This window comes from Sinocyclocheilus rhinocerous, unplaced genomic scaffold (genome assembly GCF_001515625.1).
Source record: "Sinocyclocheilus rhinocerous isolate Xijiao unplaced genomic scaffold, SAMN03320098_v1.1 scaffold725, whole genome shotgun sequence".
In the NCBI taxonomy this organism is placed as follows: Eukaryota; Metazoa; Chordata; class Actinopteri; order Cypriniformes; family Cyprinidae; genus Sinocyclocheilus; species Sinocyclocheilus rhinocerous.
Window position 1 is genome coordinate 130,846 of NW_015659002.1, and position 21,065 is coordinate 151,910.

General features: G+C 37.7%; 1 protein-coding gene across 2 annotated transcripts in view; it reads left to right on the forward strand.

Moving 5' to 3' along the window:
- The window catches only part of LOC107723136 (T-cell immunomodulatory protein-like), a 129,136-nt gene that overhangs the window by 36,435 nt on the left and 71,636 nt on the right, over positions 1 to 21,065 (forward strand). For both annotated transcript variants that reach the window (XM_016531663.1, XM_016531664.1), the window contains exons 8-9: positions 4,151 to 4,232; positions 12,560 to 12,654. In XM_016531663.1, coding sequence (XP_016387149.1) covers positions 4,151 to 4,232; positions 12,560 to 12,654 — 177 coding nt within the window. The remainder of the gene's footprint in view (positions 1 to 4,150; positions 4,233 to 12,559; positions 12,655 to 21,065) is intronic.

Below are 21,065 nucleotides of genomic sequence, written 5' to 3' on the forward strand. Positions count from 1 at the left end.
AGAGTTTTGTGACCTTAGGGAGCGTGATGGATTGTAGCGTGGTATAAGACTAGTTAGGTACGCAGGAGCTAACCCATTAAGGGCCTTATAGGCAAGTAATAATATTTTGTAACTGATACGGAACTTAATAGGTAGCCAGTGCAGAGACTGTAAAATTGGGGTAATATGATCATATTTTCTTGACCTGGTAAGGACTCTAGCCGCTGCATTTTGAACTACCTGTAGCTTGTTTATAACTACTGTAGATGAGGTAAAATACATTTGTGCTTACTTGAAAGTGGAATAATTCTGATTAAATGTTTAAAAAAAAATCTCCAATGAGAATAATCTTGATTAATAATCAAGGTTATAATTTTTTGAGCAAAATAATTGTGATTGTCACCTTAACTATTATTGTAAAGCTTTACTATGTGTGTTCTGCATACAATAAATTTAAAATACACACATGTAATGAGGCCAGAGGGAGGCTGATGTATTCTGTTCTTCTCTATTTATTTACTGTGAAGTTTCCTCTCTGCTCTACTTGTTAATCAGGGATTTAACATGGTTATGGCAAAGCAGCAAGAGATTTTGTTGTTGAAAAGCAACAATTAATTAACGCTATTCACTCCATAAATCTCTTAAAATGCGTAGCGCCTATTATAACAGACTGCTTTCTGTTTGCTAATGATCATCAAACAGCAAGGTTCAGCATTTAGTAAGCATTAGCAAAACGCCTCAGTCCAACAGCCCTCAGAGAATGTTATGGCACATCCTCTTTTATAGCTTTTACAATTCCAATATTGCTGCCTGGCCATTATAAACTGCCTGGAGCCAGGAAGATCGGAATAACTTTAAAACATTTCCTGTCTATAAGATAATCTAAATTCAGGCCCAGACCAACAGAAACTTGAATAAAAATATGAAAATATTTGTGCATGATCTGAAAACAGGTTTGCTGCCATATGTTTGGAGGGCGGTCTAAGGCAGCAAAACGACTAGTGTCCTTATATCTCAGGATAGTTCACCCAAAAATGAAAGTTCTGTCATGATTTACCCACTCTTATGTTATTCCGAAACTGTATGACTTTCTTTATTCTGTGGAACTCAAAATAAAAGATTTTGAAGAATGTTTTTTGTCCATACATTGAAAGTCAATCACAAAAAAAGATGGTTTTCAAAATATCTAAGAAAATCATACAGGTTTTAAATTTTTCATTTTTGGGTGAACTGTTGTTTTAAGGAGACCTGCTGTATATGTAACAAGCCTGAGCAAAATTAGAACCAATAGTTCAATAAGTGCTTAGAAATGAAATGTTCATTTTCACATGTGATATTAATTTCTTCTAAATCTTTTTAATTGTGAAACATCCATAAATGAATTGTCTCGAAGACACACTCCCCCTTAAGAACATTGATTCTATCTAGCCATTCTCCAGCTAAACACCCAGTTACTCACAACCCCCTGAGACCAACATGCCACAGTTGCAGCCCCTTCCTGTTAACATCAGTGTTCAACCAATCCAATGAGACAGACCCTGTGACTCAACACAGCCTCATTCTACTCTGAGAAGATTAGGGTGAGCAAGTCAAGTCACCATTATCTTTACATAAGCCACAATCACATTACAGTTGAACTGCCTCCCGCAATCATACACCAATCGATATAATACATGACCGCCAGATGCGTGCCTGCAGTTTCAGAGCGAAGGCTCAAGGGAGATTCCATGGAGATAGATAAACACTGTCCACACAGAACGAAGGAGACATTTGAGTTTTGTGCTTCATGAGAATTATGAACAAAACCCTCAGGCCAAGAGCTGCCGCATAAACCAGCTCCATTTATCAAGTGGGACAACCACTACAAAGAGACAAATAACACACATAGTCCATTATGGTGCCAAATGAGTCTTTTTTTATGAATGCATTTTTGTGAATATTACATATTCACAACATAATTGACTATTTTACATATTATAAGATTAAAGAAATGTGCCATAGCTGTCCTCAATGTTTCATGTGATCCAGTTTGTTTCTTTACAAAACCTAGAATTTTATTATTTCAAAATAATATTAGAAGTAAGATTGGCAGAGGCTCATTTAGTATCTTTTTATATTTTTCCCCTATTCCCCTCTCAAATTGTGATCCAAAGCAGTGTGTCATCACATATAATGAGACCAATTACCACCCTGCCATCTTGGTTTTGAACGACTTTAAAAGCTAACAGAAATGATGCATCTGGCCGAGCTGAAGTGATTAGACTGAGGTGTTTTGTGCTGACTGAGCTTCAGATGGTACTGGAGGTAATGAAGCAATTTATGGTCAGTTACAGGTGGGTGCGAGTGTACGGGGGGGCGTGTTCTCGTGAAGTGTTGGAGAAAATACACTGGAACTCAGAAAATGACAAGGGAACACGAGCTGTTGGAGGCCAGCTTTCTATTGAAACACTTAATAATTTAGTCATTTAAATTGTATATATTTTTCCCCACATTTTTGCAGCCTTTTGTTAAACTGCTTTAAATGGCTTTATTTCCACATCAATCTACACTTCATACACCATAATGACAAAGCAAAAAACAGATTTGTGACAACTTTGCATATTTATTTAAAAAAATGAAAAAGCACTTGAAATTTAGCTCCAGTTAATTCCAGTTTTGCTGGATGTTCTTTGAGATGTTTCTGAACTTCAACTGGAGTTAACCTGTGGCAAATTCAATTGATTGGGCATGATTTGGAAAGACACACACCTTGTCTAAATAAGGTCTAACAGCTTAAAATCATATCAGAACAAAAACCAAGCCATGAGGTCAAAGGAACGGTCTGCAGGATTGTGTTGAGACACAGATCTGGGGAAAACTACAAAAAATGAATGCTGCATTAAAGGTCCACAGGAGCATGTGGCCTCCATAATCCTTAATGGAAGAAGGTTGGAACAACCAGGACTCTGGCTTCCTGACTAAACTAAGCAATCGGAGGAGAAGAGCCTTGGTTAAAGTGGTGACCAAGAAGCTGATGGTCACTCTTATTGAGCTTCATGATCATACTGTATATGGAGATGGGAGAAACTTCACTGCAACAGTCCACCAATCTGGGCTTTATGGCGGTGTGGCCAGATTCAGTTCTCTCCTCAGTGAAGACACATGAAACCCCACTTGGAATTTGCAAAAAACACCTTTGTTGCTTTGCGGTGTATGAAGTGTAGATTAATATGGAAAAAGGTCATTTAAACCAGTTTAACAGAAGGCTGTAGCTTCCTAATGGTGATATATAAAACAGTATAGCCCTGTGTCTCACCTTCTCTTTATTCTGTTGACGTCCTTCAGTTTTGTTTCATTTTCATTCATTCTGACATGTTCTTCTACCTGTCTTCTCTATCCGTACTCTGTAAGACCTGTAGTGAGCATCGGCCATAACGAATGACTCATCGTTCAGTAGTAATGTGGCTTTGATCTGGTCCTTGTGAAATGGATGTGTCTCTTCACATTATTGTAGTGGACAGTCAATGCGCTGTATAGCATTTTTTGTGTGGAGGCCTGTGTTCAGCAGTCTCCCAGGCTTTTCTGAAGCTCCTGTCTTAGTGAGTTTCCAAGATGCGCTTTGATCACCAGTGACATGCTGTGCTCTGGCTTACATGGGCTAATCAATGTGCACAGTAGCCTTACCCTGCCCTCTGACCCCTCCATACTCCAATTAGCCGTCATTCTGTGACCCCTGCTGCCTACCTGCCAGTCGCCTTCGGTCCACACCAACACCGCACGTCTGCCGTCTGTTACCTCCTGCTCTCTCTCTGCCCCACTGCCTCATGCCCTGTCAATCAGATTGAAACTTCCCCTTTAAATTCAGATGGTCAGGCTATAAGACCACACATTTGTTTTGTCTTGCTGCATTGTCTCGTAATGTCCATCAGGAAGTACAGACGCGCAACAACGATCCCTAACCCATGTCAGTACGGGCTCCCTCTCATTCATGCCCACAGCGGCTGATGCACTGAATTATTAGTTCTGTTCTGACAGCTCCGCTGACACTTTAGAAATTAAAGGCATTTTTTACCTGCTGCTCAAGGACAAGATTTCTTTTCTAAAGTTGTAAGCCCTGCATGAAAGGAAATGTACTTTTTATATGAAATGAAAAGTGTGTGTTTTAATCCTGTTAAATCTTTCTGTTCATTAGGATGGGAACTTCACCCAAGCCCTGTCTGGAAAGGCACCGGAGAATGCGAAGAAAGTGGGTCAATCTGCATTCGTAGACTTCGGTGAGTAGTGGCCTATCACTGTGTGCGGCCCATTTGTGTTGTGTTTAGAGGTGGCGTTACATACACACACTCCAATACAACCAAACACTGGCTGTTATTTCTGGGATAATTCATGCATAATATGCTCAATTCTTATGCTGTTCAGAATCTGAAAATAGCCTTGAGTTTCTAACGGCAATACATGCGCAACACAGAGATTCAATGCACACACATGGTGCCAAATTGAATATTAGCTCCTGTAGGATCTTATTAAATATTAACAATACAAATTTCCCCTTTCCAAAAGCATCCCACTGATAGCAGGGATGGCAATGGCAGTGAAATCTCACATAGCATAAATGATTAATAAGCAAAGTGAAATTGACCTAAGATTGAATGTGTTCAAACTGAGCTGCGTCTCAGGAGCTTGGCCTTTATATTCAAAGCTAACTTATCTGACCAAACAAGAGCCCTTCCTTGCACTCTTTAATCTGTTTCCTCTGATCTCTTTCTCTTGTCATTTTGGAAAATGTCACTTCAAGCTGTTATAGTGTTTTCACAGCAAAGCGCTTCAAAGGATGTGAGTTTTAAGCAGGATGGAGGGTTTCATTTGACTCCCAATCAGTCAGGCTATTATGCTTTTTGAGGACTGTTGGGATCACGGTTATTATAGTTAACTGAAACGAAAACCATAAAAAATTTACTTGAAATAAAAGAAATATAAACCGAAATAAAATAAAATAAAAAAGTTAACCTTATTTCATTTCAGTTAGTTGCCAAAGCAGCATTTTTCATTTGAATTAAGTTTACGTCGATGTACTAAAATAACTTAAAATGGGAATTAATAAAAACTGTAAGACTAAAAACATGACAAAAATGACAAAAGCATAACTAAATTACTAAAACGTTAATCAAAATTAAAATGACAATAGAAATTCTAAAAATAAAAATGTTTTAATAGTTATAATAGCAGTTATAATAGCGGCTAACATAATGGTTTTTTTAGCAGCTGTTGAATTTCTGTTATCTCATTGTCTTTTATTCTTCATTTTCTGCAATTAAATTGACAACTACTGCACCCTTAGATGTAGTACATATTTTCGCTTTTTTGTGAACATTTTTGTGGAAAAAATCTCCATCAACATTGATGGAATGTTTAGCCTTGAAAATGTAGCTGACAGTGTTGACATCATTGAAATGTTTTCATACTGAATTGCAGCTGGCCTTCTTTCTTGCATTTATTTACCTACTGGTTCATTGGCCGCCTTTTGAATTCACCTTATTTTTGGCATAAGAACGGACGCGGACAGAATATGCAATGCTTCCAGTATCATTCGCTTCCAGTTATTGTACCTGTACAAAAACAGTCTGTAATACTGCTTTACATTGCAAACTGTTTTTTTAATCATATTATTTTAATGTATTATTATAATCATAAACACTGGTTTGTAGTGCAAATAGTTTTCTCATTTACTGCACTTTGTTATAATTCAACTTTAATAGTCACAGAGGAAAAACTGACCATCATACACTAAACGACTGAGGATCAAACAAGTGAAGTTGTCATGTGAAGTTCAGCCGATGTCTTTTATTTTGTTATTCGGACTACTTAAATTCATTTTGGGCTACCAAAATCTGAAGAATGTCTGCCCGAAGGGCTACCAACGATTTTGAAATTTTGCGAGCCCTGCTCCGACTGGATGGAATCATAGTCTTAAGCTAAAAAAAAATCAGAGTCCATGACCATCATACACTACACAAATTTCTATGAAATCTGTCAACTCAGATCTGCAGACTGGCTCTGACTTTGGGCAACTAGCGTCAACTTCTCCAGACTGTAAATCCATGCAAAAATCCAAGTAGTAGTGTACTCCAGTCTTAACTCTCTCGGACACTGTTCATCAACACCACCAGACTTTAAAGTTGTTCTTATCACAACAAACTCAAGGAGAAACATGTGCCTTGTGGCTAGGAAACACATAATAATGAAAACAATATATGTTCTAAAATTTGCTCAAAATATCAAACATGTTTAAAATCCTCCGCAGGGCTCGCAAAATCGCTAGCCCGACGTCCCGGGGCTATTGTGTTTTCCAGTCGGGCTACCAAAATGTTTCACCACCCTGCCCGATGGGCTATCTTGAACAGTGATATAAAATTCCTTCCTTGATTTGCATTGTTCACTAGCTTGGAGGGGTAAATCGGATCGTAGTTGAACGTTTGCACGTGTTTCTAAGTCTTGCTGATTTAAACATTCAAGTGTTGACTGGCTCTGACTTTCGGCAACTAGCATCAACTTCTCCAGACTGTAAATCGGCGGAAAATCAGGGCAAAAATTGTGTAGTGTATTCCAGCCTTTAGTTTTAGGAAACACAAGCCACCACAAGTATTAGTGCCACCACAACTATTAATGCCTAAGAACATACCCTTTTAGAGTGAGCAGCAGCTGAGCTTTTCAATATGTGACATTGGCAGATCACAAATAAATAATATATGACATAAAACAATGTCACTGTGTTTCACTTAAATGCAAAAGAATGCTGTATATTTCATTTCCTTGTTTTCAGTTTTAATTCCCCATTCTAAAAGAAACCTTGAAATATAAGCTTACTGAAATTGTGTTCGGATTCATGTGTTGGTGAAATCTGTGTTACACTGTGTTCTGGTGTACAAGCAATGATGTTTGCCAGGTAAGTAGGATGTTGGTACATAGTTGGCCTTTGTAAGCTGCCCTATGATTATGACTTCTTAAACCTTTGAGATGTGTCGTCTGTGACCTTTACTGCTTCACTGAAATGATGTCACAGTGACGGAATGGGATGCAAAGCATGAGGTTGGGTGAGTGGAAAGATATATATAGAGAGAAAATGAACTGTAGACTGTGATTTAGGATGATAAATGATGTTGGGGATGAAAAGAGACGTGTATGCTAGAGGAGCCCTATTCTACATGTATGTGCGGTCGTGCCCGAGTCAATAATGGAGGTTCACACAGAAAAGGGCTTTATTGGATTAGTGTCAGGCATTTGTTCTGGAGACAGGACTGTGAAGATCTTTGCTGAACCCTAATGATCAACATCTGTCTCCGCTTTGTCCTTTTCCATTGTCCTTTCCTGTTTTTTGGTTCCCTCCAAAGCTTTTCACCACCATCTAGTACTCGCACACAGGCATCAGACTGTCGGCACCAATTAGCTGCAGTAGTGTGTGAGTGTAGGAGCCTGTAGAGTCATTATGAGATGATTTGGTGTGAGGAACAGGCTGCAGCTTCATGATGGTTTCGAAATTATACAATCTAATTGCAATGTAAATAGCATGTATTTAGCATTTTTGTTTGGATCATGATTAAAATGCAGTGGTTGCCTCTGATTTTAAATGGAAAAAGCACAGCCAAAGCATTAGTTTGTTTATATGAAGAGATTTATTGTATTTGTATTATTTAATTATTTGATTTAGGATTTGTTTTAAAATTTCAAGTTAGTTTTATTATTTGACATATTTCAATTTCACAAAGAAATGTGCAGCATTTATGAGATGATTTGGTGTGAGGAACAGGCTGCAGCTTCATGATGGTGATTGTCTTTGACAGGATAGAACGTGGCAGCGGATGGGTGCTGGGGGGGAAGACAAATACACACCATTTCCAGCAGCATTCTCACCCCTCACACACACACACACACACACACACACACACACATGCAATACATGTGAATCATAGTGATGCTGCTCCCATTAAGTGGATGGTAATGGGAAGCGAATGGCTTCCTCTGAAGCCAAGGACACATCCTGACATTATACCTTTGGCTGGCTTGAGTGGGCATTGAAAGCTCAGGTCCCGCCGTGTGTCGCTTTCTATAAACAGCAGAAGGTTTGGCCCTCGGGGATGTGGGCTTGGTTTAAATGATGTAATTGTACTGATCATCAAAGCAGCAGCCTTGATTTTTGCTTTTGTTCTGCCTTTTTTACAGCTAACGTTTGAATCGGCACTTAATTAGAAAAAAAGAAACATTGGGTTTTTTGCAGCACCTGCAAGCAGAGATACACGTTAAATTTGACCTACGGTGAAACGGTGAGAGAAAACGTGAATGCAAGGTGCTTCAAAGCCTCATTTAAAATGAACGGCATGAAAGGAACGTGGTATGCAGTGAAAGGTATATGTTGTGCCGAGAAGTGAGAGGAGGTGGGAAGAGAAGTCAGGGAATATGTGCGGGGGAGGGTGAAAAGGGAGGGTCCGCTTGTTTGATTTGAAATGGGTGTTATTCTGATCACACTCCTGGCTGTCAGTTATGGCACTGCTCTCTTCTCCGTCCCACACCTAAGTGGCAGATCAAAGATACACCCCAGTGACCTTCTTCTCTCAGCTCCTCTCCTCAAGCTCTCCCTCTCTCCGTTAGTATTCTCCAGCCATCCTTTTCTGCTCCAAACACTCCAGCAAAACAGTTACGGCAGTCACTGCAAGAGGCTCGCGGTATGGTTTAAATCGGCCGTAAAATAATCCGCTCGAAAAAAGCAAAGCAAAACGCAATCCTGTTTAGTAGCAAGCAGGTCTAGCTAATGATCTCTCCCACCTCAGCTCATACAGCACTGATCTCAGAGCAGATATTTCGTCATATTACTAGTCAAGCCTGCCAAGCAGTGATGTTACTGTAGCTCTAGGGTCCATCTGAATGTGGACCAGCTTCCTGCTGCTGTCTGAATGTGGTCTGATGTGTGTTTTAGACGTGCAGATTAGAAATTTCACAGTTCAAAATTGTGCAGTTTGTCTAGTTTTACTTGGAATATAAGGGTGAAGTTACTTGGAAGTAAACGCCCACTTCAATGATTGGATAACAGTTTAGTTGGATAACAATATAGACAGCACAGCATTGCTTTTTAATCTCAGTCTCTCTGCAAATCCAGCGTCGACCTGTGTCTTGTTTGCAAAGGAATCCGTGGTGAAAAGAAAGCGAACGAACGCTCAATGTTTTACTCACGTGAGCTGAAACTTCATTAAAAATAAAATTCAACCATGCATTCCTAATATTTGAATCCGAAGGAAGGTTATGCAGCGACTGTGTTCTTCCACAACCAGGCACTGCACAATATTTTGCGATCTTCAACGGCATGTTTATTGCTTGGTTGCTTGATCCGGTTTAGCGCCACTTACATTATTTCCCTACTATGTCAGTAGGTGGGGCTACAGAATTAGCTGTTGATATTCTTCTGTGGAGTCGGTTTTTGACCTATATTAGATTCCAGGATCTGGCATTCGCTGGGCCTGGAGTCAATAAAAGCTTTTATTTGAGTAACCAGGACGTTTTTAGTTCTGAAACTTAGAGGATATTCTTTTAGTATGATGACCTCTTATATATCAAAAGCTCAAGTAAAAGTTGATTTCTCGATTCATGACCCCTTTAAAGACTACTTGGAAATCAGAACATTATTATTCTATTGGCAGCACTGTTTTTGACACTAAGGAAAAAATAAACCAATATACATGGTTTTGTGAAGAAAAATCTTTTGTGTTTATCTTTTGTCCTTGTGATGTACACTACCAAAAAGTTTGGGGTTAGTGTTTTTTTTTTAACAAAGTTAATACTTTTATATCAAAGTGACAGAAAAATATTTGTGTTGTTACTAAACATTCGGTTTCAAATAAATGCTGTTTCTATTCATCAAAGGATCCTTAAAAAATGTATCACAGAAATGTTTCAGCTTCAAATAAGCATATTAGAGTGATTTCTGAAGGATCATGTGACACTAAAGACTAAGTAATGGAGTAATGGCTGCAGAAATTTTAGCTTTACCATTACAGGAATAAATTGTGTTTTAAAATATATTAAAATAGAAAATGGTTATTTTACATTGTAATATTTCACAATATTATTGTTTTTGCTGTATTTTTGATCAAATAAATGCAGCCTTCGTTCAAAAACATACCCCAAAGTTTTGAACAGTAGCATAAAATGTGTAAAATGGGGTCAAATTTAGTGTTGGAATTACTGTAATACGACTGAACTCATTTGAATGATGCGTTGCCATTGTGTCATTTTGCGTATAATATGTGAATATTTGACTTGAGCAAAGCAATAAATATTTTTTGTAGTGCAGTGACAGATGAGCACTTGGGTAATACAGGTTGGACTGTGACATTCTCAGATACCCGTCTGTCTTGTTCCCAGTTTGAAAAATGTATCTTTAAATTTAGTGATTAACAGCATCATTACTTTTTTAGTTAGTTAAAGTTGTAGACAGCATTATTATTGTTTTAGATTTTTCATTAAAAAATATGTACAATAAAGGTGAATGGGATGCGAAATACACTAAAATCCAGTTCAGAGGCTTGATCAGAACTGCAAGAGTCACACCCTCCAACACATGTACAGTGCAAAAGTATTATAATTCATGAATGTGCACTGTCAGAATGTAGTCAGTCTTGACATGGACGTGTCATTATGAATGCACAACATATGTTAGACAAAATTCTCCATCTGCTCTATCAGGATGGTAATTGCTCTTTTCTTTTTTTACATGTGACAGCTAAATGCATTATTCATTAGCTGAGTGATATTCAAGACTAGGGCACTGTCAGGAAGGTAGCGAATGGCAGAGATGTTCTTTTAACAATTTTTTTTTTTTTAATGTGATGTGGCATTTAATGGCCAGTCATCATGACATAAACGTGTGTGTGTGTGTGTATGTGTGTGGGTCATAGAGGGCTTTTGCAGTGTTTTTCTACAGCTACTAGACATGTGCATGTGTACTGTACAGCAGGAAGCTGAAGTCATTAGTGGCAATAATCAACTGGCTCATACTCCTACCGTACACATACACATGCTTTGAATCTCACACAGACACACACACACTGTCACATTCAGTCTCTCCTTCTGCTGATGTACTGAGAGAAAAAGCTCTTAAAAATACAGAAAACAAAAGCCGCATAGATTCTTTATCTCAATAATGGAAGGCAGCTCTTCTCTGATTGTTGGTGATAAGGGTATACTGTATGTATGTGAGGTTTTGCTTATATTGTATAGAACAAACGTCCCCAGCTTTAGGTCAGCTACATTCTGGGGATCAGCACAAAAAAAATTGGCTTATTAAAAAGGTGCAATAGGTGATTGTCTTCAGAAACATTTTTTGTAATGCTGGTTGAAAGTCTCTTCACATCCCGATAACAATCATTAAGTTAAGTGCTCTAAATGTATTTATACATGTGACCCTGGACCACAAAACCAGTCATAAGGGTCAATTTTGTGAAATTGAGATGTATACATAATATGAAAGCTAAATAAATAAGCTTTCCATTGATGTATGGTTTGTTGGGATAGGACAATATTTGGCAGAGATACAACTATTTGAAAATCTGGAATCTGAGGGTGCTAAAAAATCAAAATACTGAGAAAATCACCTTTAAAGTTGTCCAAATGAAGTCCTTAGCAAGGCATATTACTAATCAAAAATTACGTTTTGATATATTTACGGTAAAAAATTTACAAAATATCTTCATGGAACATGATCTTTACTTAATGTCCTAATGATTTTTGGCATAAAATAAAAATCGATAATTTTGACCCATACAATGTTTTTTCAGCTATTGCTAAATATATACCCAAGCGACTTAAGACTGGTTTTGTGCTCCAGGGTCACGAAAACTTGTGGAAGGCGTAGGACCAAGAAATGTTCGTCCAATCAAAATGTGCGGTCCGAACTTTATGATAGGCTTTACAACATGCCTGTCAACATATGTATTTGCATACCTCTGCGCACCCGGTTCGCGCAGACAGGATACGTCTAAATAAATAAATGACACAGTTCTTTACAGTGCTTTACAGAATCCAAAAGTGGAAAGTCCTCACCATGATAGAAATATAAACAAACTGTGTGTGTGTGTGTGTGTGTGTGTGTGTTTTCGTGTAATTCTCTCTTTCTCCGCAGGCTGCCGGTTTGATCTACGTGGCTATTTGGTGTGTGGTAGATGCTATGAATGTCAATGCATATGTTTCACACCACTACTCTGCCTCCAGTTCTTCTCTTTTCACTGTTCAGTCGAGTTGCTTTTTCTTTTCTTGATTTAGTTTATTGATCTCATGATTTGTTAATATTTCATATTAATAGTATGTACTTTGTCTCAAGCATGCATGTGGTAAACATGAAGGAATAAAGACTCGGGCACAGGATTCTGACACCAGGACAAACTGCTACGCACCAGGCTGCTACACACTTCATTACACATGCTCAAGGTCACATGATGTTATCTCCATATGCTGAATTCTGGAGTGTTACGAACCAAATGAAAAGATGCATTAGTATATCATAGACCTCATTTTACCTCCTCACTCACTCTCTCTCCCTCTTTCTGTTTTTCCTCAGATGGTGACGGCTCCCAGGACCACCTGTTGCCAGTCTGCATGGATATTGTGTGTAATAGAAGTGCAATTTACCTGGCCAAGCCTGGAGAGACAGAGGTACCCGAGCCCTCCATTATTACTGTGTCACACTCTTCCATCCGTTTGCATCTGCAGAGTCAGTGAGCTCTGAGCTGCTGTGAGGACAGTGACAGGACTGTTTTAAACATTGTCACTGTCGCTTCTAAAACCAATGGATAGATTTAAGAGATGGATCAGTGGTGGGGCTGGGCATTCATACAGATTTCCTGATTTAATTTGACTCACAAGCTCTCAATCTGATTCAGATTGAAGATTTTTTTTTAAATAAATTAATGCTTTTACTAAGCAAGAATGCACATGATCAAAAGTGACAGTAAAGACATTTATAGATTTCGGTTTCAAGTAAATGCTGTTCTTTAGAACTTTGTATTCTTCATAAAAGAATCCTGAAAAAAATGTATTGCAGTTTCCACAAAAATATTAAGGAGCACAACTGTCTTCAATGTTGAAATAATAAGAAGTGTTTCTTGAGAATCAAATCAGCATATTAGAATGATTTTGAAGGATCATGTGACACTGAAGAATGGAGTAACGATGCTGAAAATTCTGATTTGTCATCACAGGAATAAAATATAAGATTTAAAATATACTAAAAGAAATACTAAAAAAAAAAAAAAAAGTCATTTATACATTTATATTTCAGACTGATTCATACCTATAACTCATCTTGAAATATTAATTTAAAAGAACCAAACTCTAAGAGTCATTCATTGCCATAATTGAGCAACACCGGACGCTCCATGTGCTACTGATTCACTGAGTCATTCATTTGTGAATTAGACTACACTGGTTGCATTGTATATTTTGTTTTTGTTTTTTGATTAATCAGAAAAACAGTACTTTTGTCCAGCACTACATTTTAAATGGATGTATGGATTGTCTGACATTGATTGATGGATTGATTGTTCTTTCAATCAATGGATCCCATAAGGGGCATTCAGGAAATCGTTTTGTATTCAAAGCATACAGGTGCATCTCAATAAATTAGAATGTCGTGGAAAGAATTACTGAAATAAATGAACTTTTCCACGACATTCTAATTTATTGAGATGCACCTGTATATTATCCGCTGAATATATGAAGATTCAAATGATGATAATAGATTACAATAAAAGCCTATAATAATAGTGGCATGTAGTTATTTAGAGCTCATTGTGTGAAGACCTGCTGTGGTCTGGCGCAGCTCATGCTCTTTGCTGAATGTCAGCTTCACAGTAGAAGGCAGCGGTTATCTCTCTGCCCTCAAACACACACACACACAGTCCGCTTGTCACAGGCCTTGGGACCAGAGAGAAAGGGAACAACGATGGACGGAGACTAGGAGAGGGCAAGAATGTAAAGGGCGTTGAACACGTGTCTGCTTTTGTCCGCCTGCCACGGGAATACAGAAAGGAAATACTGAAAGGAATACAAAGTTTGACTCTCTCATTATATTCCCATCTGTCCATCACTTTGCCTCTGTCCATAAATGGTCTTTCTTTTCTTCTCCGTTTTCTCCCCTTCTATTCTTTTTAGAGTTCAGAAAACAACAAGCTACACTGGTTTGAAAGTGTTTATTCAATGCTGCCAAATAATGTACAAGACTGATATAGACATAGCAGCATGCATGGTGTATTGAAAAGAGAAGATAGAAGAAAACAAACACTTGACAAAAGGTAGAGAATAACAAAAGACACGCTTGTGTTATAGTCAAAGAACGCAGTCTATGATTTAATTGGCCCAGGGATTTCTCTGTTTTTAGGCATGTTTGTGTGGACGGGGGTGTCAGTGTGTCTGCTAATCAAATACACTCTCTCTCACACACACATAGTCTGCTAAATAAACTCATTCTCTCTGTTTTCCTTTCCGGCTCATCTGCTTAATATTGACAGTGTAAACACATGTAACATCACACTCATTGGAGTGATTAGGGACAGTGATTGTCATCACCCTCGCACACACACACCTTTGGCTGGCTGTATAAATGGACACTTTAAAGTCACTTCTGTTTTAATGAAAGGTGGTGTGTGTAGGTTTTTGAATTTTAAAATTAAAATATTATCTTTATTTAATGACGGGTTCACTATAATTAATCCAGGTTGATTTCTGGGCCAGGTTGATATTTCTGTTCGCTTGAGTGGTCCAAAGGTGGCTTTTTTTCTTAGCCAATGATGTGAGTGTGGGGCGGGACTTGACCCAGAGTTGTTGACCCATTTGGAATTTATTTTGTTGTTCCATTTGGTAATAACAGTGGCGCAGAAATTACCAACAGCAGCTTTTATAGTCACCATGAAATCAAAACTGGCAGTTCTTATTTGTTTATGGAATATTGCTGTGTATCATAAATTATGTTTTTATCATTAATATACATCATAATAGGTGAAGAAAGACAATCACTATTTCTGTTTCATGCTGACTTTAAATTACTGTAACAGTAATGGTTACTGTTTGGTTACTGTAACACCTTTGGTTACTGTTGCTAACTCAGACAAGCTTTACCGAATGTCTTATAGGAAGGAATGAACTGGAGATTTCAGTAATAGAGATTTCAGATTTTCAGTAAGAGATTTTCATAAAATAGTAAAAATTGAATGGATATCATATCAAGATTTTTGTCGTCTGTTACTTTAAATGCTCAAGCTCTTCATAGTCTGGTGGATTCTGATTGGCTACCAATGTTTTATTCATTCATCAGCTGGAAAAAAACAGTATTGAATGTGATTCCAATGATATTATTCCTCTGTATTGTTATAGTTATTCAGCAGCTGTGGTGTGGACTTCACTACTCTCGTAGAATTCGAATGGTTGTTAAAACTTTAGGGTTACAGTTATATTTATAGTTAATGTTCTTGGTGTGAATGGCCTTTAGCCTAATATTTACCTTAAAATACTGTTTGCATCATTAGAAGTTTTTTTGTTGTTTTTTTTGCCCATTTTACCTGTGAAAAGGTCTCATTAGCATGTTTTTTAAGTTTACTTCTAGCTCTATAGAGCTGTTTTTCAGTCATTTTTCTCCTCAAAAGTGAAGCTATTTCAGAAATACCCAAATTGTATTTCATAACAAATCATTTTGACAATCAGACATCTATTTCCCGATGGTTGCATTTTGTTTAAACCTGTACGCTTTTACCCTTCCCAAGATTTAAATGATTGCCTGGATTTTAGACATGGATTCTGGGCTCTGAAAGAATATGAGAAAGGAAGGACTTTGGGATCACCACAGAATTAAACTATCACTTAAGCTGCAATGCAGCAAAGCGGCATCCATAAAAAATGGTGTGAAAAAAAAAGAGAGATGGGGAGGAAATGATGGAGAGCAAAGCAATAGATTGTCTGAGGTGGTGGAAGTGAGTGTCTGTGTACGTGTGTATTGAATTTCAACAGAGTCGTGAGGAAGTGAACAGGGGTAGGAGGGAGGGATGGACGCCTTCATAGGATGAGCTGCTCTCTCTCTCAGTCCGGGATGTCTCACACTTATTCATTTCATTTTCATGTACTCCTCAATAGCAACTTTGTTTCCAGCTTGGCAGCATCAGCTGAGTGTGGCAGGCCATGTATTTCACTCTTTTTTTTTTTTCTCAGAGGAGTATAAATAATATTTACACTCACTCTCATAGCTCACACTCTGAATTCTGCCTGTGCTGTGTGCGTTTGTGTGTGTGTCTCTGTCTGGATATTTGCTCGTCTCATTGACTATGTATCTCGTGAGTCTGAAATCACCTAAAGCGTCAGTCTCTGAGCAGTTTGTTTAACGGTATTGATCAGTGTAAATGTGGATGTGGCTTTGTATCTGACTGATTCTAAATGATCAGAAGTAAGTGTCCTGTGGGCAAAGCTACAAAGGGCTACATTTCCCAGACATCCGTGTAGAGACATCTCCTGAGGAGGTTAGATTGGCCATTATCTGCTTAGCCCATACAGTGCACTGAGGCCTTCATTTAGTCTCTCGCTCAGGCAGCTGGTGATTCTATCATTACTCATGGAGTCCCGTTCCCCTCGTGTCACAGCACCACCTGTTCGGCTTGTATGCTGCCACTCATGAGTTGTTGGGTGTTGATGCACAAACTAGTAAAGATTCTAGAACATTAATATGTTGCATAGGTATCAGCATGTAATATGCACTCTCAATTAGATCATCCGAAGATGAATTCATAGAGACCAAACATGATATAGGTGAGGTTATATTAACTAGTGGTCTATCATAACATGCATAACACAGCATACACTACAACAGACAATATACAAGAACAATAATGGTATACACAATAACCTGAAGGATATGCGTGTTCATTCAAAGAAAGGTTTTCCTATGAATTAATTAGACAACAGTCAATTTCTAAGGGCATTATGTGTCTTTCCTATGAGGAAAATGAGTGAGTTTCTCTGTCCGCATTCCTTTGGGCAATAAAACCATTATCTGCTAAACCCATACAGGGCGCTGAGGCCTTCATTTAGTCTCTCTCTCAAGCAGCTGGGAAATCTGTCAGCACTCATGCCGTCCCGCTCCCCTCGTGTCACAGCACCACCTGTTCAGCTTGTATGCTGCCACTCACGAGTTGTTAGTCAACCCACACATAATTTGAATAGTTTTTAACAGTATCTAAACTGTTTAAGGGGGAATGTGTGCAGATTTGAACATGGTAAAATGTGCTAATGGGAGCTGAGAGGGCTGCGCACTTATTGGCAGCTGAAAGCGTTATCAGAAATTAGCCAAAATAGAAGTTTTATCTGATGAGCAGTTCCTCCTAGAAACACAGCAATCAGAACTCAACAGAAAACTCCATTGATTTGTGCATTCTTGTCATTTGCGAAGTTTTAAACATCCTTTATGGTTACTAGGCAGTTGGTAAAGTGTTCAGAATGTTTTCTAGGGCTTTGTGTGTTTGTGCTGCAGAGTTTAAGGTACAACTGTGGTTAATGGTGCATTGTGCTACATGAAGAAGCTGCAATATGCATGCACTGCAGTGTCTGATAGATCTGGATTTTATCCTTTGGCTATTTTTGAGAAATGCTAATTCAGTCCTTCCTGTTTAATGTCATCTGAAATCATTCTGAAGAAATCCTCAGAGCTTTCCTCTGAGGGCACTGCGCAGCCCGAGTCTTTAGCTCTTTCCTTAAGTGACTCCTGCTAATGTTCTCTGCTTTAACATTCACAACCGCTTGTCTGTCAATGGACAACTTTTGTCATCCATTTTGTCTGTTTAGTCAGTGAATGGGGTCTTTTCGATAAGCTGATCTGGCACCACTGCAGTACGATGCAGCACCTATTTTAGTTTATCAAACCTCATACGCCTCTGAAAGACATTTATACTATGGCCTGTACAGATTAGGGGTCAAACGATTCCCATTGTTATAAACAAACTATATGGTTCACCTCCCACATCTCATGTCTAACCATGCCTCTGAAAATATCTTTCTTTGTTAAGAGTGATTATAATAATTCTCTGTTTTGACAGTTTGTCCTGCAGTAATGGCATTTACTGTAGATCTCTTCTCTTGAATCCTCAGTTATTCGTAATTTGTGTTATTTATCTCTGAAGAATATCCTATAAAGTGTAGCGAATCAGCTCAAAGGGGAAATATGAATAATTAATCATAACTAGTTATAATTAATTATAAATATTTAGATCCGCTGTAAGCATTCATTTGACCTCTCAGTGTCAACTGTCTGTTAATTCTAAGAACGTTAATTTCCTGGTTAAGGAAAATAACTTTCTTACTGTACAATACTACTCAGAGCATGTAGCAAAAATCTGCATGATTAGGATTCCAGTTATGAGCAAACAATGAACAACGTCAGATGTGATACAAGTAAGACTTTATTAACTACATAAACACTTAAACTAATCTAACATATACACACACACACGCATACTGGGTGTTGATGCACAAACTAGTAAAGATTCTAGAACATTAATATGTTGCATAGGTATCAGCATGTAATATGCACTCTCAATTAGATCACGTAATTGGCCCTTTGGTTAGGTGAGGGGGCGTTAGATATTATTTGTTAAATATAACAAAAAGTTGTGTGTCTGATTGGTCCAAATGCTACAAAAGAGTGAAAACATCATCGGTACTAATGATTTCTCACTGGAGCAGTGCTGGAACTGTTGAAATGAATATTGAATATGTAAGTCTCTTGTTTTTAAGCATTACTCTGGGCAATGTGATATACAGTAATGTCTGTTTCCAGTGTCACAATAATCGGTGACAAAGAAAACAAAAATTGTATTTATTTATTTGTATATTCAATTAAATATCACAAAACTTCACAGTTTCTTTTTTTTTTATCTTTAAGCACATGGCTTAATGCTTTTAAACGGTGAAAGGTCTTTATTTAAAAAATATAGGCAATTTAATCAATATTAATATTAATAATATATTATGGGAATTGTTCACTAACAAATGAAAAATCTGCCATCACTTGCAAGCCCTCATGTCATTCCAAACCTGTATGAATTTATTTCTTCTGTGCAACGTTTTGAAATATGTCTGTGTTTTTGTCCCTACAATGAAAGTCAGTGGGGTTAGTGTTGTTTGATGGACAGAACTGTTGTTGTATGGAACAACATGAAGGGAATAAATTATGAAAGAATTTTCAATTTTGGGTGAACTATCCCTGTAACATACACTACTGTTCATACACTACTGTTTTTTTTATATATATATATATTTTTTAGTCTCTTATGCACACCAAGGCTGCATTAATTTGATCAAAAATACAGTTAAACAGTGATATTGAGAAATATCACTACTGTTTTAAAAAATCTTTATCATCAGTTGTGCTGCTTAGTATTTTTGTGTAAAATGTGATAAAAAAAAATTCAGAACTCTTTGATGAAAAGAACAGCATTTACTTGAAATATAATTTTTTGTGACATGATAAAAGTCATTGTTGTCGCTTTTGATCAATTTAAAGGGGTCATATGATGCGATTTCAATTTTTCCTTTCTCTTTGGAGTGTTACAAGCTCTTGGTGCATAAAGAAGATCTGTAAAGTTGCAAAGACTAAAGTCTCAAATCAACCCTCTACGCACACCTTGGCAATATAATCGCCATTGGCTAGTAAATTTTTTTGTTTACTCGCCAGACTGATATACTATTTTACACACACACACACACACGCGCGCGCGCGTTTATTTAGCTATCTAAATGGGGACATTACATGGACTTCTATTGTTTTTATATACAGATAGTTATACACTTTTTAACCTAAACCCACCCCTACCCCTCACAGAAAACTTTCTGCATTTTTACAATTTCAAAAGTAAAAAAAAACTTTGTTTTACAGTTTTACAAATGAGGACATCCACAAATTGAGGTTTTTGCCGATTTTGTCAGGTTTTGCTCACTTTTGGGTACAAATTTGTCCCCAAAATATGGTTAAGTAGGTACACACACACATGATTCCACCCAATCAGTTTATCTTTGTAAAATGGAACAGCTTCTTAAATAACTGAATGTGCACTCTTAACTTCAGCCAATCAAGCATTATATTATGATATTATGATAATTAAGCACTATTTAATGATAGAACTAGTGATTAGAACTAAAACTTGGTAACCATGAATGAATGCATATTTGTCATTTTAACTGAACTTAGGACTGGTGGTGGTGTTTAAGATATTGTTGGTCATAGGTAATAGTAATTATTATTAAAAGATACTACTACTACTACTACTACTACTATTATTATCTGCTGGGTTCATGAATATTAATTACGTTGTCAGCGTTCGCTCGAACTGATTCGCTGAAATCAAAACAGGGACGGTAATAGATGAGCGCCAGCCAACGAGAGCTGTTCGCACATTAGCTCCGCCCACTGCCGAGAAACTGGCATATCTTCTGCTTGTTCTTGAAAGCTGAATAATTCTAAATGAACTCAGTTATTTTTACAGGAAAATACAACAAAGAATATGGTTTACATGTAGCGCGTCGATTCAGCGTGGTATGCAAGACTCTCGCTCTCTCTCTTTGCATGTGTGAGAAACACAGCGCTATCAGTAAAGCGACGGCGAGTCGTGCGCCTTCACACTAGTTTACGGTACGTCAAATACAGGTGCGCTGCGTGCTACATACTGCACATCCATTGAGTACATGACATGATCCATTGAGCGCATCCAAATAATACAGATCGCTTGACGGAGAGCGAAACTCTCAAGCGCTCAGTCAGCGTGTTTATCGAGTGAAAATATGTGTTGAACGCCTCTCACACACATACTGGCGTGTAAAATCTAAGAATTTATTAGACAATGGCTAATGTTAGACATTATTTAGTCGCCCAGAGTAAGATTTAGTCGCATATGCGAGTGATTTACTCGCAATGTAGAGGGTTGAATAATTTGATTATTTTAACTCAGCTAAATTAAACTGCTCACGTTTTATTTGTACATCACTTTGCACACACACACACACACACACACACATATATATATATATATATATAT